General features: G+C 42.8%; 1 protein-coding gene across 2 annotated transcripts in view; it reads right to left on the reverse strand.

The window, feature by feature from the left end:
• The window catches only part of ERICH6 (glutamate rich 6), a 31415-nt gene extending 16345 nt beyond the window's left edge, over positions 1 to 15070 (reverse strand). Inside the window, exons 1-9 of one of the 2 annotated variants that reach the window (XM_047727899.1) lie at positions 14584 to 15070; positions 13683 to 13740; positions 8436 to 8527; positions 5590 to 5652; positions 5238 to 5293; positions 5030 to 5146; positions 2444 to 2554; positions 1321 to 1478; positions 811 to 881 (exon numbers count right to left, since the gene is read on the reverse strand). In XM_047727899.1, the coding sequence (XP_047583855.1) occupies positions 811 to 881; positions 1321 to 1478; positions 2444 to 2554; positions 5030 to 5146; positions 5238 to 5293; positions 5590 to 5652; positions 8436 to 8527; positions 13683 to 13740; positions 14584 to 14974 (1117 nt within the window). In that variant the 5' untranslated portion in view covers positions 14975 to 15070. Of the gene's footprint in view, positions 1 to 810; positions 882 to 1320; positions 1479 to 2440; positions 2555 to 5029; positions 5147 to 5237; positions 5294 to 5589; positions 5653 to 8435; positions 8528 to 13682; positions 13741 to 14583 lie in introns of both variants that reach the window. The other variant, XM_047727891.1, reaches the window with a different exon arrangement.
• Positions 15071 to 15733: the final 663 nt, after the last annotated feature.

Genomic DNA, 15733 nt, shown 5'->3' on the forward strand with positions numbered 1-15733 from the left:
AAAGTGAGTATCTTCTTTTGTTAAAAAAATGAAAACATTCCTTTGTTAAAAGAAGAAAGATAATTTTTTATTAAGTGGAATTTTCTGGCCTTATGTTTAGTAGGAAATAGTGGAATATCAAGGAACTTTATAGTAGAGATTTAGTTTAAACCACAACAAACATTGATCTTTTCTAAGTATCTTTTCAATGGCTCTGAGTGGTAGAGGAGCAACCCCATGTTCAGAAAGATTAAGTAATTTACCCCAAATCAGCCAGCCTATAGGGAAAAGAGCAAGGATACAAATCAAGAACTGATTCTAAAAATCAGTGCTCCTTCAATTTTACCCCTAACTAGAACAACTTTACAGCTACCTGTAAAGTGGTCTATAGATGTTGCTAATTTATTTCGATCAATAACAGTAAGCAGAAGACAAAAACCTCCAAAAGCCACATAACCGAAACACCAGATTTTCTGAACCATTTTAACTGAGACATTGACTAGAATGAACATTTTGTTTATTTTTTAATTATTACTATTTTTTAGATTTTATTTACTTGAGACAGAGCAAGAGAGAGAGAGAGAGAGAAGGAGAGAGAAGGAGAAGGGGGAGGGGCAGAGGAAGAAGCAGACTCCCTGCAGAGCAGGCTCAATCCCAGAACTCCCCGATCATGACCTGAGCCAAAAAGGCAGACCCTTAATGACTGAGCCTCCCAGGCATCCCTGGAATTAACATTTTAAATATTATTTTTTAAATAAACCAATTTCAGCTCTTAGTCATCTGAGCTTTCTATGTTCAACTGATGGATAACATCAGCGTTGAGGAACTCACCTTCTTCAGAAAAATTAGTCTGTTCATTTGTCATTATTGCAAATTGTCTGGCCATTTGTCGCTCTTGTTTTCTACAAAATTGAAAAATATGATGCAAAAGTCTGAAATGTGTTTTGAAGCTTAAAACAGAATTTTAGTACAAATTTTAACTGTTTAAATGCTGCCCCTTATTGTTTTTATCTTTAAATACTTGTGAATCCAGGCTTTTGATCAGTACATACGCGTCTCTACTCTTTAGTCAACAAATTTCTCCAACATGGGAATTCTAAATTGAGCTGAGAATTTGCAGTTGGTAGATTTCTACTTTAAATTGGTGTGTTCACAGAGTTTCTGGGAGCTTCTGAATCTCAGTAACATCCACCAGGAATTTTAATGGGTTTGCTTTGACGACTTTTTATTTCTTTACTGGGAACACATCTTCAAAATTATAAATTTTGAAAAAACAAGGTTCGTCGACAAAAAGCCCTCTTCTTCAGTGGGCCTGAGGTTCAATATCAAAGGCTCAGTTACCTCCGTAGGGCTTTTTCCTTTGCTTTGAGTCTGTCAGCTTCACTGCCATGGGCTGCGTGAGGGTTAATACAGATTAATTCCGCTGTAGGGCCCTGGGTTTTTTTCTTTTCCTCATAGATGTAGTCAATCAGATTTTGAAAATACCTACAACAGGAGGCCTGAAAAATAAAGAGGCCATTTTTCATCTCACTAGTCCTCAATGAAGATAATTAGAGAGGGAAAAAAACAAAGAAACAAAAATGGCTAATGCATTTTGGATAACGATCAATGGTTACTTTTTTCTGGTAACAGCTTTCTTGAGATAGAATTCACATACCATAATTCATAGCCATTTCAAGTGTACAAGCCACGGGTTTTTAGTGAATTCACAGAGTTGTGCAAAATGATCGCTGCAGACAACTTTTAGAACATGAACCTTTATCCCTCGACACTTCCTCCCCATCCTCTTCTCCTCTCAGACCCCCAAAGCCACTAACCTGCATTCTGCATAGGTTTCCTGTTGTGTACAGTTCATATAAGTGGAATCAGAAACTTGTGGTACTTTATGATCGGCTTTTGCTTAGCATAACGTTTTCAAGTTTCGTCTATGTTGGAGCATGTAAGCATGGATCAATATTTCGTTCTTTTTATGACTGAATAGTATTCCATTAAATGGATACACCACATTTATTGATCTGTTTATCAGCTGATGGTTATTTGGGTTGTTTTCACTTTTCAGCTGTTATGAATCACGTTACTATGCACATTGGTGTCCAAGTTTTTGTGGAGGTAGAGGTTGTCAGTTCTCCTGGACATAAACCAAGAAGTGTAGTTGCTGGGCTGCAGGTAACTATGTATTTAACTTTTCAAGGAATTGCCAGACTGTTTCTCAAAGGCCAAACCATATTATCTTCCAGTTTCTCTACATCCTTGCCAACATTTGTTAGTATTATTCGTCTTTCTGATTATAGCCATCAGAGGGGGTATGAAAAGGTATCCTGTTGTGATTATGATTTACATTTCCCCACCAGGTAACATGTAACCCTGTTAAGCCTTGTAATGCAAGGGAAGATGCAGGAGAAAATACTTCATACGTTTAAAAATAACACCATTTCCTCCATGAACCTGTTTTAGAACTTACTTCTTCTATTGATTCCGAATTACTGTCATCAGAGATAATATCCATATTGGAAAGAAATGTTCTTAGGTTGCCCCCACAAAATTCACACTGGGGTGATATTTCCTCCTCTTCTTCCTTCAGGGAGGGGAAAGCAAAAATGAATCAATGCCCACAAGGAGGCCCAGAGCCTCTGGGAGCAGCAGGAGTCAGGGCTCTGGGTGGGGCCAGCAAATGTCCAGTAGGGGAGCAGGGGTGGGGCTGGGGGATGTGCCAACCTGTCAGGATCCCTGGGGGCTGAAATAGTTGGTGGGGAACTTGCAGGGGGCTGAGATCCTATACCAGAAGGCACCAAACTAGCAAGGTCTGTATATTCCAGTAATGAGACATTATTTCTATTCAAGGGCTGAAGAGGCAGAGGTAGTGTTTTGAGGGCCTCTGTCTGGTTCACCAGAGCACAGAGAGCCCATTGGGAACTTGTGGGTCCTTAGGGTGCCTCCTCAGTGAAGAAAGAAAGTTGCACAAATGACTTTACTATTGGCATCAGAGTCCGGTTGGGGGTGTGTGGATTACAGTGTGTGACTGGATGCAGGAGACAAAGGATAACACACATTAGGCCCAGATTGGGGTTCTGAATTCTCCTATCTGTGCTGTGAGGGTAGTTTTGAAGGGGCATGGGAGGCCAGGGGAAGCAACAGGAGACTTGGAGTTAGGGGCTCAAGGGTTGAGGCACTATGGCCATGTGAGTGTCTGAGGTCACGACTCTGACTGCAGGGGCTTCTGGGCAGGCCAGCAGCCAAGCCCAGCATAGGCCTCCAGGAGAAACCCATCTCGTGCGTGGCTCGCAGGTCTCGAGCACTACCAGGCCGGCTGTATCTTCCATTCTCTGGGATTGGCAAAATGGCCACTGTGGGGCCAAAGGGTGGATAAGGTGGCCGGTGCCACCAAGCGTTCATCACTGGGGAGCGAGGGCTACTGTCTTGAGGCTGTTGAACTACCCGATAATAAGTACTGTGCATGGCTGAAAGTGGAACACTTTGGGAGGCATGGGTAAAGCCCCGCCCTGGACAGATGGTGGTGGAACGTCTAGTTTGTCTTCCATGTAACAGGACAGGCGGAAAGAGTGTGGCGATGCCATTTCCCAACCAGGGTCTGGGTCATTAGCTTTTCAGCCCATAGTCCCTTCAACCCTTCACCTGCGGGAGAAGGAAGGTGGAGATTCTTCCAAAGATCATGGGGGGGCTGGTCTCTGCACCTGAAGAGGCTGCAGCTGGAAAGGAGAGCTGGCAGGCCAGTGCCTGGCGCCCCTGTCATAGCCCCATGAGATCTGCTGTGTGTAAAGATCCGGGGGCCAGTATAGGGACCACTCCCCTGAAAGAAAGACCACCAGGCTTTCTTCATGTTCAAGACCATCTCTGGGGGTCAGCAGAAGAAAACCCCAGACACTTCCTTGGGTACAAGCTTTTGTGGTTCAGCAAGAGGAAGGAGCTAGGTTTGAATCAAGAATTTCAGTCTGAAGAGTCTGAAGGATGAGCCCAAAGTTTAGAAAAACCTGGACAAATGCAAACAGCAAATACTGACCAATATTACATTCCATGGCATGTTTAGTGTGTCCGCCTCATTAGACTTGTAGAGTTTAATGTGCTGCCCCAAGCGGCTATGAACAGCATGGGGTGTGTCCGCCCAGCATTCCCACACACACATCTGCCTCACGCCGCCTCCCACGATGGCTGGCTCTTATTTCCAGGGAGTAAGCCTGCACCTTTAGTGTACCCCGAAGTAAATAATGAAGGAGGTTCCTGTCTGGGGACGATGAAGCTCTCTCCACGTAGCCAAGCCACCCGAGTTTGGAAATAATCATAACACCCATCAGTCCCTCCCAGCTCTGGTGCAGCAGGACAGTGTGCAGTCCTGTTGGAATTATGAGGGCGGCCTTTCCCTTGCCCACCAGGCAGAGGCAGTAAATGGTCACTTAAGGTGATCAAGTATGGCAGACATTCACCTTTGTTTCCAGGCCTTGTGGCCACTGTTACAGGATGAATCGTGTCCCCTGAAACAACAGTTTGGAAGTCCCAACCCCTGGTCCCTGGGAATGGGGTTTTATGTAGATATGGGGTCTTTGCGGATGTAAGCAAGTGAGGATGAGGTCATTAGGTCATAATCCAACAGGACTGGTGTCCTTGGAGAAGAGGGACACCGGGACACAGACACACAGAGAATGCCGGGACAGCTGAGGCGACATAGGAGTGGAACAGCCCCAAGCCAAGGCAGGCCAGGGTTCCATGGCCATGCTGGAAGCTAGGAAGAGGCAAGGAAGCATGCTGTCTGAGAGGGTGGACCGGCTGGCGCATGGACTTTGAACTTCTAGCCTTCAGAACTGTGAGACAGTAAGTTGCCGTGGTTTTAAGCCACCTGGTTGGCGGTACTTAGTTCCGGCGGCCCCAGCAGACAGACACAGCCACCCTGAGTGCCGTTCCACATAAAAGAGCTCTTTGCCTGGCTTTGTTTTTTAGAGTATGTTCATATCTTCTGGGCAAATTGTCGTGTGGCTTATTACATTATGTATTAATAAACGAAATTTAAAAATTTTAAAACAATACGAATTAAAATCACCTTGAAGTTAATGCCTAAATTGGAACTCTCTGGTTTGAATGTCAGAATGGATGGTGGCCCGATGCTAGGCAATGTTCTCAGAGAAGGCTCAAACAGGGTGATGAAATCTTCTTTAAACTACATTTTTAGAAAGAGAGAGAATTGATGTTTGAATAAGTGATATTTACCATGAACACTGTTGACTATTGGACTGATAAACATTTCTTACCTCCAGCTCACATAAAATACTCAGTCTTCGCTCTTCTGGATTAATTACCCATTTTTCTGAAGAGAAAAGCATCAATTTAGAAAGAAAGTATAAAATCTTTGTAACAGAGTCTTCTACTCTCTCGTCACCCACTACCCATCTCAAACACACACACACACACACACACACACACACACACACACACACACACACACACACTTTTACAATGTCTTGAACCCTTTTCCCCACCTCCTCAGGTAAATTCTTAGGGGAGGGCATTTTGAGAGGGGCAGGCACCATCCCAGTTAAGGGTGGTTCCCCAGTGGCAGCTGGCCTTCGCGGGCAGAGGGAAGGACTCCAAACATCCATTTACCTCTTAACTTAGAAGCCAGATTTTCAGGTTCAGTTTCTTTGATTACAGAGGTTGCTTCCTTCCCTGTAAAATGAGTGTGCATTTGTCATCAATCCTGACAAAGTGGGAAAGAAGTTTAATGTAAAAGAAAATATGCCTTTCGGAAAAAGAAATACCCTTATCTGTGTTTGTTTTACCTTTGACCTCATACCTTTTACTTTTTTTTTTTTTTTTTTTTTTTTTTTGCCTTTTCCAAATAGCTTTTTATCAACTGTGGGGAACAGAGGAAAGCCACCACTGAAGGATCATATTTTAAAATGTTTCCCTGTTCCTTTCTGGTCCTAGACTACTACAGAGATGCACACTTTACTTGATTATAAACGTTGTTTGCAGACTCTTTTGTTTCCCTCTTTCTAAAGTACTACTTTGTCTACTTATGTCTGTTATTCTGTAAAAGACTTTTCAGGTTGAAGGGTGCTCAGGGTTCTCCTTTAAGACACTGAACTCAACCATGAGGATTATTCCCTCCACAGATTCCATGGCAGTACTGAAAATGGGGAAGGTAACCATCAGCAACTTTGAATAAATGTCTAGAAGATTTAAACGGATAGAACTGGAATAATGGAAACCAACCAGATCAACCTATAGTGGGACAGAGGTATGGGGAGGGAGCTGGCCCGTTTGCTCAAAGAGCCAGGGCCAGCAAGGACTGCTGTTGGAGAAAGAAGTGGGCTTCAGAAAATGATGCACTTCCTATGTGGAGTATCTGGAAAAATTTTATTTTATTTTATTTTTTTAAAGATTTTATTTATTTATTTGACAGAGAGATCACAAGTAGACGGAGAGGCAGGCAGAGAGAGAGAGAGAGAGGGAAGCAGGCTTCTTGCTGAGCAGAGAGCCCGATGTGGGACTCGATCCCAGGACCCTGAGATCATGACCTGAGCCGAAGGCAGCGGCTTAACCCACTGAGCCACCCAGGCGCCCTATCTGGAAAAATTTTTTAAATGTGGGTTAGGTATTTTGGCCAAAAGAAATACCAGCACTGGTATTAAAAAAATGTATGCACAAAGATTTTTATTAAGGCATGAGTTGTTAAGGGGAAGAGCTCAAAACATCAAACCAAACCAAACCAACTCTGAAATATCTAGCAATCAGTTTTATTACATAAGCCACAATAACTATATAAAGTAACACTATGCTGTTGTTTCAATGAATTAGATCGATCTTTCATGACATGGAAAGGTGTCCATCATGCACTGCTAAGTAAAAAAGTTAAAGAAGAGATAAAGTTGCCATTACTTATGGGAAATGTTAATTGTTCCGCAGACTTTCAACTTACAAACTATTAGCATTAATAAGAAATTTCAGCAATGGGTGGGTCAGATACAAGATTAATATATAGAAATCAATAATTTTCCTATGCATTGACAATAATTAGAAAATATAATGGGAAAAAAGTGTCCAATTGTTACATCAATACAGGACTATAAAACACCTAGGAATAAACTAGGAAGAGCTGCATGAGTCCTTTATGGGGAACCCCCCCCCCCCCCCACAAAACTATGAAAGAAGATCTGAAAGAAATGGAGGGGCACACTTAGGCTCACTAGGTTCCTGCTTGGTTCAGACTGAGCGGCCATCAGATGAGGTGGCCCTGCTGCCTTCCTTGGAAGCCTAGGTAAGCAAACCGAAATCCACGCTGGTCAATTCCTGTAAATGCCTCAAGGTTAAGAACAGCCAATGGGGACAGTAACGAGGCTTCCCAAATATCTCAAACCCATAAGCTCTCCAATTAAAAAATTTCCTTGTTCTGCTCCGGGGTCTTCTCTGTAAGAACCTCCTCCTGCCCCCGCTCTTGTCTGGGGAGCGCTCCTAACTATCTCCTGTTGGGCACTACTCCATTTCAATTCATGTTTGCTCAAACTTAGACATCTGAAAATGCCTCAGTTTATATTGTAACACTGCTAAGATGGGGTGACAAATCAACTTGTCAAGTTCCATTGAGAAATCCCATCAGAATTACTGCGTAGATTAATTTGGGAATGATTAACATCTTTTTAGTATTTGGTCCATTTTCCTGTTAGATTTTGTCACTCTTCTGTGCAAACCCTGTAGTGTTTTTCTACTTCGTTCCCATTTATAAAGATCTGGTCCTCAATTGTCCCTTTGACCCTCAGATCCTCCTCCTACTTACTTCCCTGCAGCCACACGGACTGCCCCCTTGCTCTGGGAGGAGGCCCATGCTAGTGCAGTCCGTGTGCCTAGAGTCCTCTTTCCCCGGAAACCATTCTGGCTCATTTCTCTCACATCCTTGAGGTCTTTGCTCAAGTATTTTAGCTTCTCAGTGAAGATTTCCCTGAGCACCCGCGTCACCTTGCACCCCTCCCAACCAACATCTCCTGACCCTTCCTCTGCTTTTACTCCTTAGCATGTCTATTGTCTAATATACTATGTATTTGTGTATTATCTACCTCACCAGCCCCCCCACACACCTTCCACACTTTAACACCAGATCACTGAGACAGGGTTTTTTTTTTCTTGTTTGTTTTTCTTCATTGCCATTTCCCTAAAACCAGGTCTGGACTATGATGGGTGCTTGGCACGTGGTAGGTGCTCGATAAGCCTCTGATGAATACGTGACATAATATAAAAAAATTAAAAAGTTCAAAGAAAAGGCTATTCATAATTCCTTATACTGGGATAAATTAAAATTTTCATTTTTATATATTTCTTAATGGTTCGCATTTAGAAACAGCATGCATTTTACTTCTTAATAAAAAATGAAGACATATATCAAAACATAAGGGCAGATTTTTTCTTGATGCGAACATATCGCCAAGCCAAAGCTAAGAAATCAAACTACTCACTCCTCCGCCTTTTGCCAGAAAATTCTTGAAGCCAGCTTTCTTCTGTTTGTACTGATGTTGGAATTCCTGGATACAAAGTGTGATACATAGTCCTGAAGTTTAGACAAAGTGTTAGTTTTGAGTATATCTAAAGAGTTGTTAGTTCTTCGGAACACAGCACATTTTAACAGTCAAATACTGCAGGTACGTAGGAGAGCCTGGTTTCTATTTTCTTTGAAATATATTCTTCCATTGTTATCTCTCAGTAAAGTCAGGCACAGTGTGTTTTCATCATAGGGCAGTGTTCCTGAGTCCCAGAGGCTCCCAATACCATATCCCCATCCCACCCCACCCCCACCCAGGGAATAAATTACCACCACTATATCAGTGTATGTGTGTTGGTGGTGACAGTGATGGAATGTGTGTTTAAACATTTATTTGAATTTAAATGAGACATACTGTACATTTTATTTATTTAAGTAATTTCTATATCCAACATGGGGCTTGAACTCTCAATGCTGAGATCAAGAGTGCTGTGCTCCTCCAGTTGAGCCAGCCAGGTGTCCCACTTAAATAGCTTAAAAATAATCCAAACCTTTTTTTTTTTTTTTTAAGGGTTGAAGCTCAATGCTTTGTAATCAAACAATTGGTATTCTTTCTACAAGTAGTTCAGTTACTTGAGTTATCACTGACATGATAGAAAGACAGAAATATATTGATTTTTACTAGTTAAGATGACTGTTACCAGTAATAAGTGAGTAATAACTATTGCTTCAAGTTTCTTTGCCTCTTTGAATTTCAATTTTTTGTAATAATTTGCTGGATCTTCTGAAGTTATCAAATCTTTTTCAAATAACTGAGTTAATTTTAGGTTCTCACTTTTTTTTTTTTTTAAAACCATTCTTCGTTCTCTTAATGTCTCTACCTTCCTTTTTTAATGCTTGGTTCCTTGGCACATTGCATCACTGGGATGTTTTAATCCTGAAATGACTATGTCTTGTAATAAGTGAAGAATAACTCTGCCAAAGCCACCTCTGCAAATCTCTGGGGGAGTCCTGTTCATCTCACCTACCAGATAAATAAGTTATGGGGACCAAGGGTAAAGGCATATATATATATATATATATATATACACACACACACACACACACACACATATACATACACATACAAACATATATATACATACATATATAAAGATTTTATTTATTTATTTACTTATTTATTTATCAGAGAGAGAGAGAAAGCACACACAAGCAGGTGGAGTGGCAGGCCAAGGGAGAGGGAAAAGCAGGCTCCCCACCGAGCAAGACCCTAACGTGGGCCTTGATCGTAGGACCCTGGGATCATGACCTGAGCCAAAGGCAGATGCTTAACCAACTGAGCCACCCAGGTGTCCCAAGGGTAAAGGCATATTAAAGAGCAATCCCTAGAGAGCATTGAATGTTTGGCGCTTTTTTCCCAAATTCAATGGTTAGCAAAATCAATACATTATCCACCAAAGGCTCTTTGCCTTCCTGAAACCAATACCAAAGATTGTTTCTGAAATTCTGTGTAAAGATGGCGGGTGACGGACGATAACAAAATTAACGTTTATAGAGATCTTACTATGTAGTAGTCCCTTCACAACAGTTGTCTTACTCACGTTATTTCATTCCAATTAACAAAAACTAATCAAGGCTGTATTAATATTCCCTTTCTTCAGGCAAGGAAACTGAGGCTCTAGAGAACTTCTGAAACATTGCATAGGGCAGATGGAGATGGGGCCCTGACCTGTTCGGCTTCAAAATCTGTGTTTCTCCACATTCATCTGCCGCCTACAGTTGGCCCCATTTTCAACCAGAATAGTAATAGGGCAATTAAAAATAGGAGGTGAGCCAATAGTGGTTGCATTTTTATGACTTTTTAAGGATAGATTTCCTCAAAAACGCAATCTCATGAAATTCACCAGAGAATGCTTGGAAATATAAAAGGAGCGTCTTCTTAGGAAAATTTATGAGGGGAAATTATGAATTTGATCAAGTAAAGAGATGTTCCCACATCATAGGAAGTTCAGGTCAAGATGGCATTTGAGCACCCAGTTCCTTCCCTATCCAAGATCTTACTAAAATAACAAAAACAAACAAACAAACACAAAAATAGCCCTGGAGGGGTGCCTGAGTGCCTCAGTCTTTTAAGGTCCCACAGTCCTGGAATAGAGCCCCGGAGCCCCTCATCAGGCTTCCTGCTGGCAGAGAACCTGCTTCTCCCTCTCCCTCTGTCTCCTGGCTGGTGTGCTCACTTTCTCTCTGTTAAATAAACAAATAAAATCTAAAAAAAAAAAAAAAAAAGCCCTGGGAAATAAGAAATATGTCATCAGTAGACCAGTAATATTGAAGTCCTTAAAGAACAAAAATAAATGGCTTTCACTTGATGGAAAACCAGAGTGGAGAACACCACAGTTTCAGAAAAAAGAGGTAAGTAAAGTTCTTCTGGGAAGTTCTTCGCTCAGACTCAACCAAATGCAGTGAGGAGGGAGCTAGGGACTGCCATCAGAGGAGTTCAAGAAGTCAACTCAAAGCAGTTGGCCAGAGCCACAGCCAGGCCCCTTCTTCTCCCCTTATACAGGAAGGTTGTTTTTATTTCCAGATGAAGCCCAAAGAACTGCTTCCTACAAAGAGCAGGCAGCCTCTCCAGGGAGATTTTGGGTCTGAAAGAGAAGCAGAGCACAGTGAGAGTTTCCACAGGACCTGCCGGATAGGCCTGGATGAGGAAGGAGGAAGGGACACCCCACCCAGAAATGAAATGCCTGAAGAACTCCGACCACGCAGCAATGTGTCCTTATCCTAACTCTGGTAATAGTGGGACATCCAGCTTGCCTGCTTCCTACCGACACTCCAGGAGAGGCTGGCTCTGACAGGTGCCATCCACCCACGCATGCACGAATCACCACCAAGCCTCCAGGACTGCTGTGAGGAACTACTCAGCTGCAGAACGACTCCATTTTGGCTGCCTACCGGCCATTCATTTATAAATACAAACTGATAACCCAGGCTTACCAGTCACCTAAGGACAATCAATAGTATGGAAGAGAAGCACCAAGATAAACAGAACTCATCCTGAAAAGAAAGAACTTCAAAGAACAAAAAAGAATACTCTCAAAAAAGATTTACAAGCAACAACTATTTGAACAGCGACACAGAGCAAGATCTGGTTCTTGGAAATGACAAATATGAGCAACGAAATAAAAATTTTTGTACAAGGGCTGCGTATTATCTTATAAATACCCCAAATCTTAAAGATACCTGAGAGGGCCAACAGCTATCCAGTAGGAGTTCTAAAGGAAAGAACAGAGACAAATGAAAGAAGGAATCACATGCCACCAGTATCTGAGAATCAGAACGATCAGCAATACCGGGTACTAAAAGGCAAAGAAACAATATCTTCAGAGCTCTGAGGAAAAGGGCTTTAAATGTATTCTTTTATGCTATGTTATATTATTAATTAAGTATGAGGGTAAAATGAAGAAATCTCCAGACAGGCAAGAACTCAGGAGTTTGACTACCTATGAGATCTGCATGAGATAATTACCTGAGGAGTTTCTCCAGCTAAGAGGAAAGGAATAGAAGCTGGGAATCAAGAAAATGTGGCCACTGCACCCAACTCAGGAAAGCTGAAGACAATTAAAAACAACTGAGAGGTGAAAAGTTTTCCTTTTAGGAGTCAAGTTTTACTAGCATAAGATTTTTTTTTTTTTTTTTTTTTTTTTTTGGTGCACTAATCCAATCACATTATTGGATTCTTAGCATGAAATTATATTGTTGATTGGCTTTCAATTTTTATAATTAACCTGTACTGACTTAATAATTATAAAACACAATATGAACATAACAAAACTTGGCAAAGTAAAATGACTTTATATGACTATATATTAACATTAATATAGTTTGTTATAAAATGTATATAATGTGTTAATTGGGATAGGAAGGAGTGTGAGGAAAGATAGAAGTAGAAGTGCATTAGTGGGTTAACTTTTCATAATGAGAGTTAATAGGTAGGGCTCCTAGGTGGCTTAGTTGGTTAAGCAACTGCCGCTGTTTGGCCCCACGTCATGATCCCGGAATCCGGGGATCGAGTCCTGCATGGGGCTCCCAGTGGAGCTGGGAGTCTGCTTCTCCCTCTGACCTTCTCCCCTCTCATGCTCTCTCTCTCTCTCTCTCTCAAATAAATAAATAAAATCTTATTTTAAAAAAAGGAGTTAATAGGTAGTTGCTAAAGTTGATAAATCAGATAGTAGAGATTTAAATACCTTAAAATCCTAAAGGCTAGAAAAACTAAAAATAACATCACTACCAAAAATGAAGAGGAGAGAAATAGTGTGAGTTATAATCCTCATCTTTCATGGGTGGGAAGCCCATAAATATGTCACAAATGGATAAATCAGAGAATGAAAATACACTATTTAAATTTATATTGGCATGGCGTCTGGCTGGCCAAAGTCGGTATAGCACGCAACTCTTGACCTTGGGGTTGTGAGTTTGAGCCCCACATTGGGTAAAGAGATTACTTAAAAATAAAATCTTAAAAAAAAATACAAATTAGAAACAAACTGTTAACAATATGTTAACTGGTGAGTAGGAGTGTGGGGATGAAGAAGGGCATGGAAATTTTTTATTTTATACCTTTGTATACTTTAATATTTTAACCATGTACATTTTTTTCTTAAAAAGTTGAATTAAAAGGATAAATAAAAACATAAAAGTGGGACAGAACAATCCTGGTGCTTAGGAATTTAGAATTTGCTTATAAAAGCAAAGTTTAGGTGAATAGTAATTCAAGATTGTGGACTCAGGTTTGGTGTGAGATTTCAGGGAAGATTTATAAACATGTCCCAAAAGGTATTTCTCTGGTCTCTTCCTGTGCTTGAAGGCTAATAGCAAGAATAAGACCATAATTTCCAGTCTCCTTCACAGAATATGTCTGTAATCACGGTCTCATTTAGCCAATAGAGACCTAGGTCCTAAACGTTCAGAACCCTTGCTATTGTCTACCTGGCAGAGTGTTATTATTTCATGTTTTATGAAGTGGACATGCCATGTCTGCGCGTAGATGGACAGGGACCTTGTCTCTATCCCCAAAGTGTCTAACAGTATGGTTTTTTAAAAAAACCTTTTTGAATAAATTACTTGTAAGTGCCCTGGATTATTTTACTCTATTTCCAGACATGTTTATTCAAGAGGTAAACACCATCAGCTTCCAAAAATAATATGAAAGCAAAACATTTCTTACCTATTTAAATTCGTTTCAGAAAAGTCTTTCCTAAATGTCTGGAATATTTTAGGAAAACCTGTTGAATGAAACATTAAACAATTTATCCACTCTTCCTAGATCAGTGGTTCTCAGAAGGGCAATTTCTCCCCCCACCGCACCCCCCAGGAGACCTCTGGCAACATCTAAAGACATTTGTGATTATCATAGAGTGGGGGCTAAGGGCGTAGTCCCCGCTAGAGGCAAGGGATGCTACCAAACATCTGTAAAGCAGAGGACAGCCCCCTCCCACGCTCCGCCCAACCGAGGAGGATCCTGGCAGAACTGTCTACACTGGGAGGTTGAGAATCCTCTAGATAACTGCCCTGCCTCTCTTTTTAAGGAAGTGACTAGTGTGGTTTTAGCGCAGGAACTTAAACACGAAGTAGGTTTTTTGGAGGACGGTCTTAGAAGCATAACACTCTAAAGGCACTACTGTTCCAGGAGTGGGACGTTCGTGTGTGTGTGTGTGTGTGTGTGTGTGTGTGTGTGTGTGTGTGTAAAAGAGGTTGGGGGGATGGGGGACCGTGGGGTGGGGGGGAGATAGAAAGAGGGAGGGAGAGGGAGGGAGGGAGAGGGAGGGAGGAAACAAAATCTCGGCCAGAATGCACAGAGGAGTACTACCAAATGCGCTCCATATGGCACCACCCAAACTTCAGTTTCGCCAAGCGTTTCAACGATGTCCTAAACTCTGAGCCATCACAAAGGCTCGGGCAAGATTTCAGTGCCTCTGACAGAAGGGCGGGAGATAGACTGGGCTGTGTGTGGAGTGTGCATGTATTTAGAAACCAGCCGCGCAAGGAGACCAAGGCTCTGGAGTCGGGGGACCCGCAGCCCTGAGGGCCCGGGAAGCCTTAGAGGAAGGGGCGGGCAGGGGCTGTACTTTTCTGGGGAGTGGAGGTGCTCCACTGCGAGCTCCAGCTCTGGGTCTCGCTCTGCGACGGTCTCGACGTCTGGCTGAGCGGCGGGGTCGGGCTCAGGCTGGGGCTCAGGATGCTGGTAAGGCGGGGAAGGTAGGGCTCTGAATTTTCGCCATTGCTGTCACCGAGCTCCACAGCCTTCCAGAAGTACTCATCGCTAAACGTCTCGTGGACCTCCACCTTCTTCTTCTCCGCGTCCGCGGCCTCCTCCTCCTCTTCCTCCTCCTCCACCACCTCTTCCTCCTCCACCTCCTCCTCCATCTCTGCCAACACCTCCTCTTCCTCCTCTTCCTCCTGCCGGTCCTCTTCCGTCTCGGGCTTTCTGAAGCTGCGACGCGAGTGCAAGTTGGCCATGGCTGGCGGGAAGCGGGGTGGCCGCTAGCTCAGTGGCCCGCGCTGCCGCGGGTCTAGGCGGGAGAGCGCACGAGCTATTGTGCATCTGTCTCCCTGGGCAACGGACCGCCGAGCGCTTCCGAGCCCCGGGATTTAAAGCCGCAGCACCCGCGGGGCGGGGGGGAGGGGCGGCGGGGCCGTGAGCTGCTAAGGAGCCAGGACTAAGGGCAAGTTTCTTTCTCACCTGCTTTCCCCTCGCAGCCTGTGGCGAACTGACCTCCCTTTCCTCTCAGGTCCTTTGAAGCGTGTTTGTTTGTTTGTTTGTGTGAGTGGGGTAGCGGGAGTCACTAATGACATCGTGAGGCCACTTGGTATGGTTGAGGCTGGATTTTGGTTTTTGAGTAGATACATGTTTGTTGGAACTTACTATAAAACTTTGTTACAAAAACAGGCACCGGCCTTTGGGTCGCAGTTTGCTGCTTTGCTTTTTAAACTGATTTTATCTCGATTAATGAGATTTTGGGTGCCCCTTAAATTTTGTGCCCGAGATGGGTGCCTTGCTCTAGACCCAGTCACGCTTGTCGCAAAGCCTGAGGCATCTGGCTACTCTAAGTACCACCTGTGTCTTTCCGGGGGCTTTGTTTTCAGTTTATTGTAATTTTTTTGGTAAAATATTTGTATATACACAAGGAGGTAGATAGAATGATAGGTAATGTACGTTGTTTACTTACCACCTAGACTGGAACATACATCTTCACTGTAGAGTTCAGCATCCTTTGA

Source organism: Lutra lutra, chromosome 1, assembly GCF_902655055.1.
Source record: "Lutra lutra chromosome 1, mLutLut1.2, whole genome shotgun sequence".
NCBI lineage: Eukaryota > Metazoa > Chordata > Mammalia > Carnivora > Mustelidae > Lutra > Lutra lutra.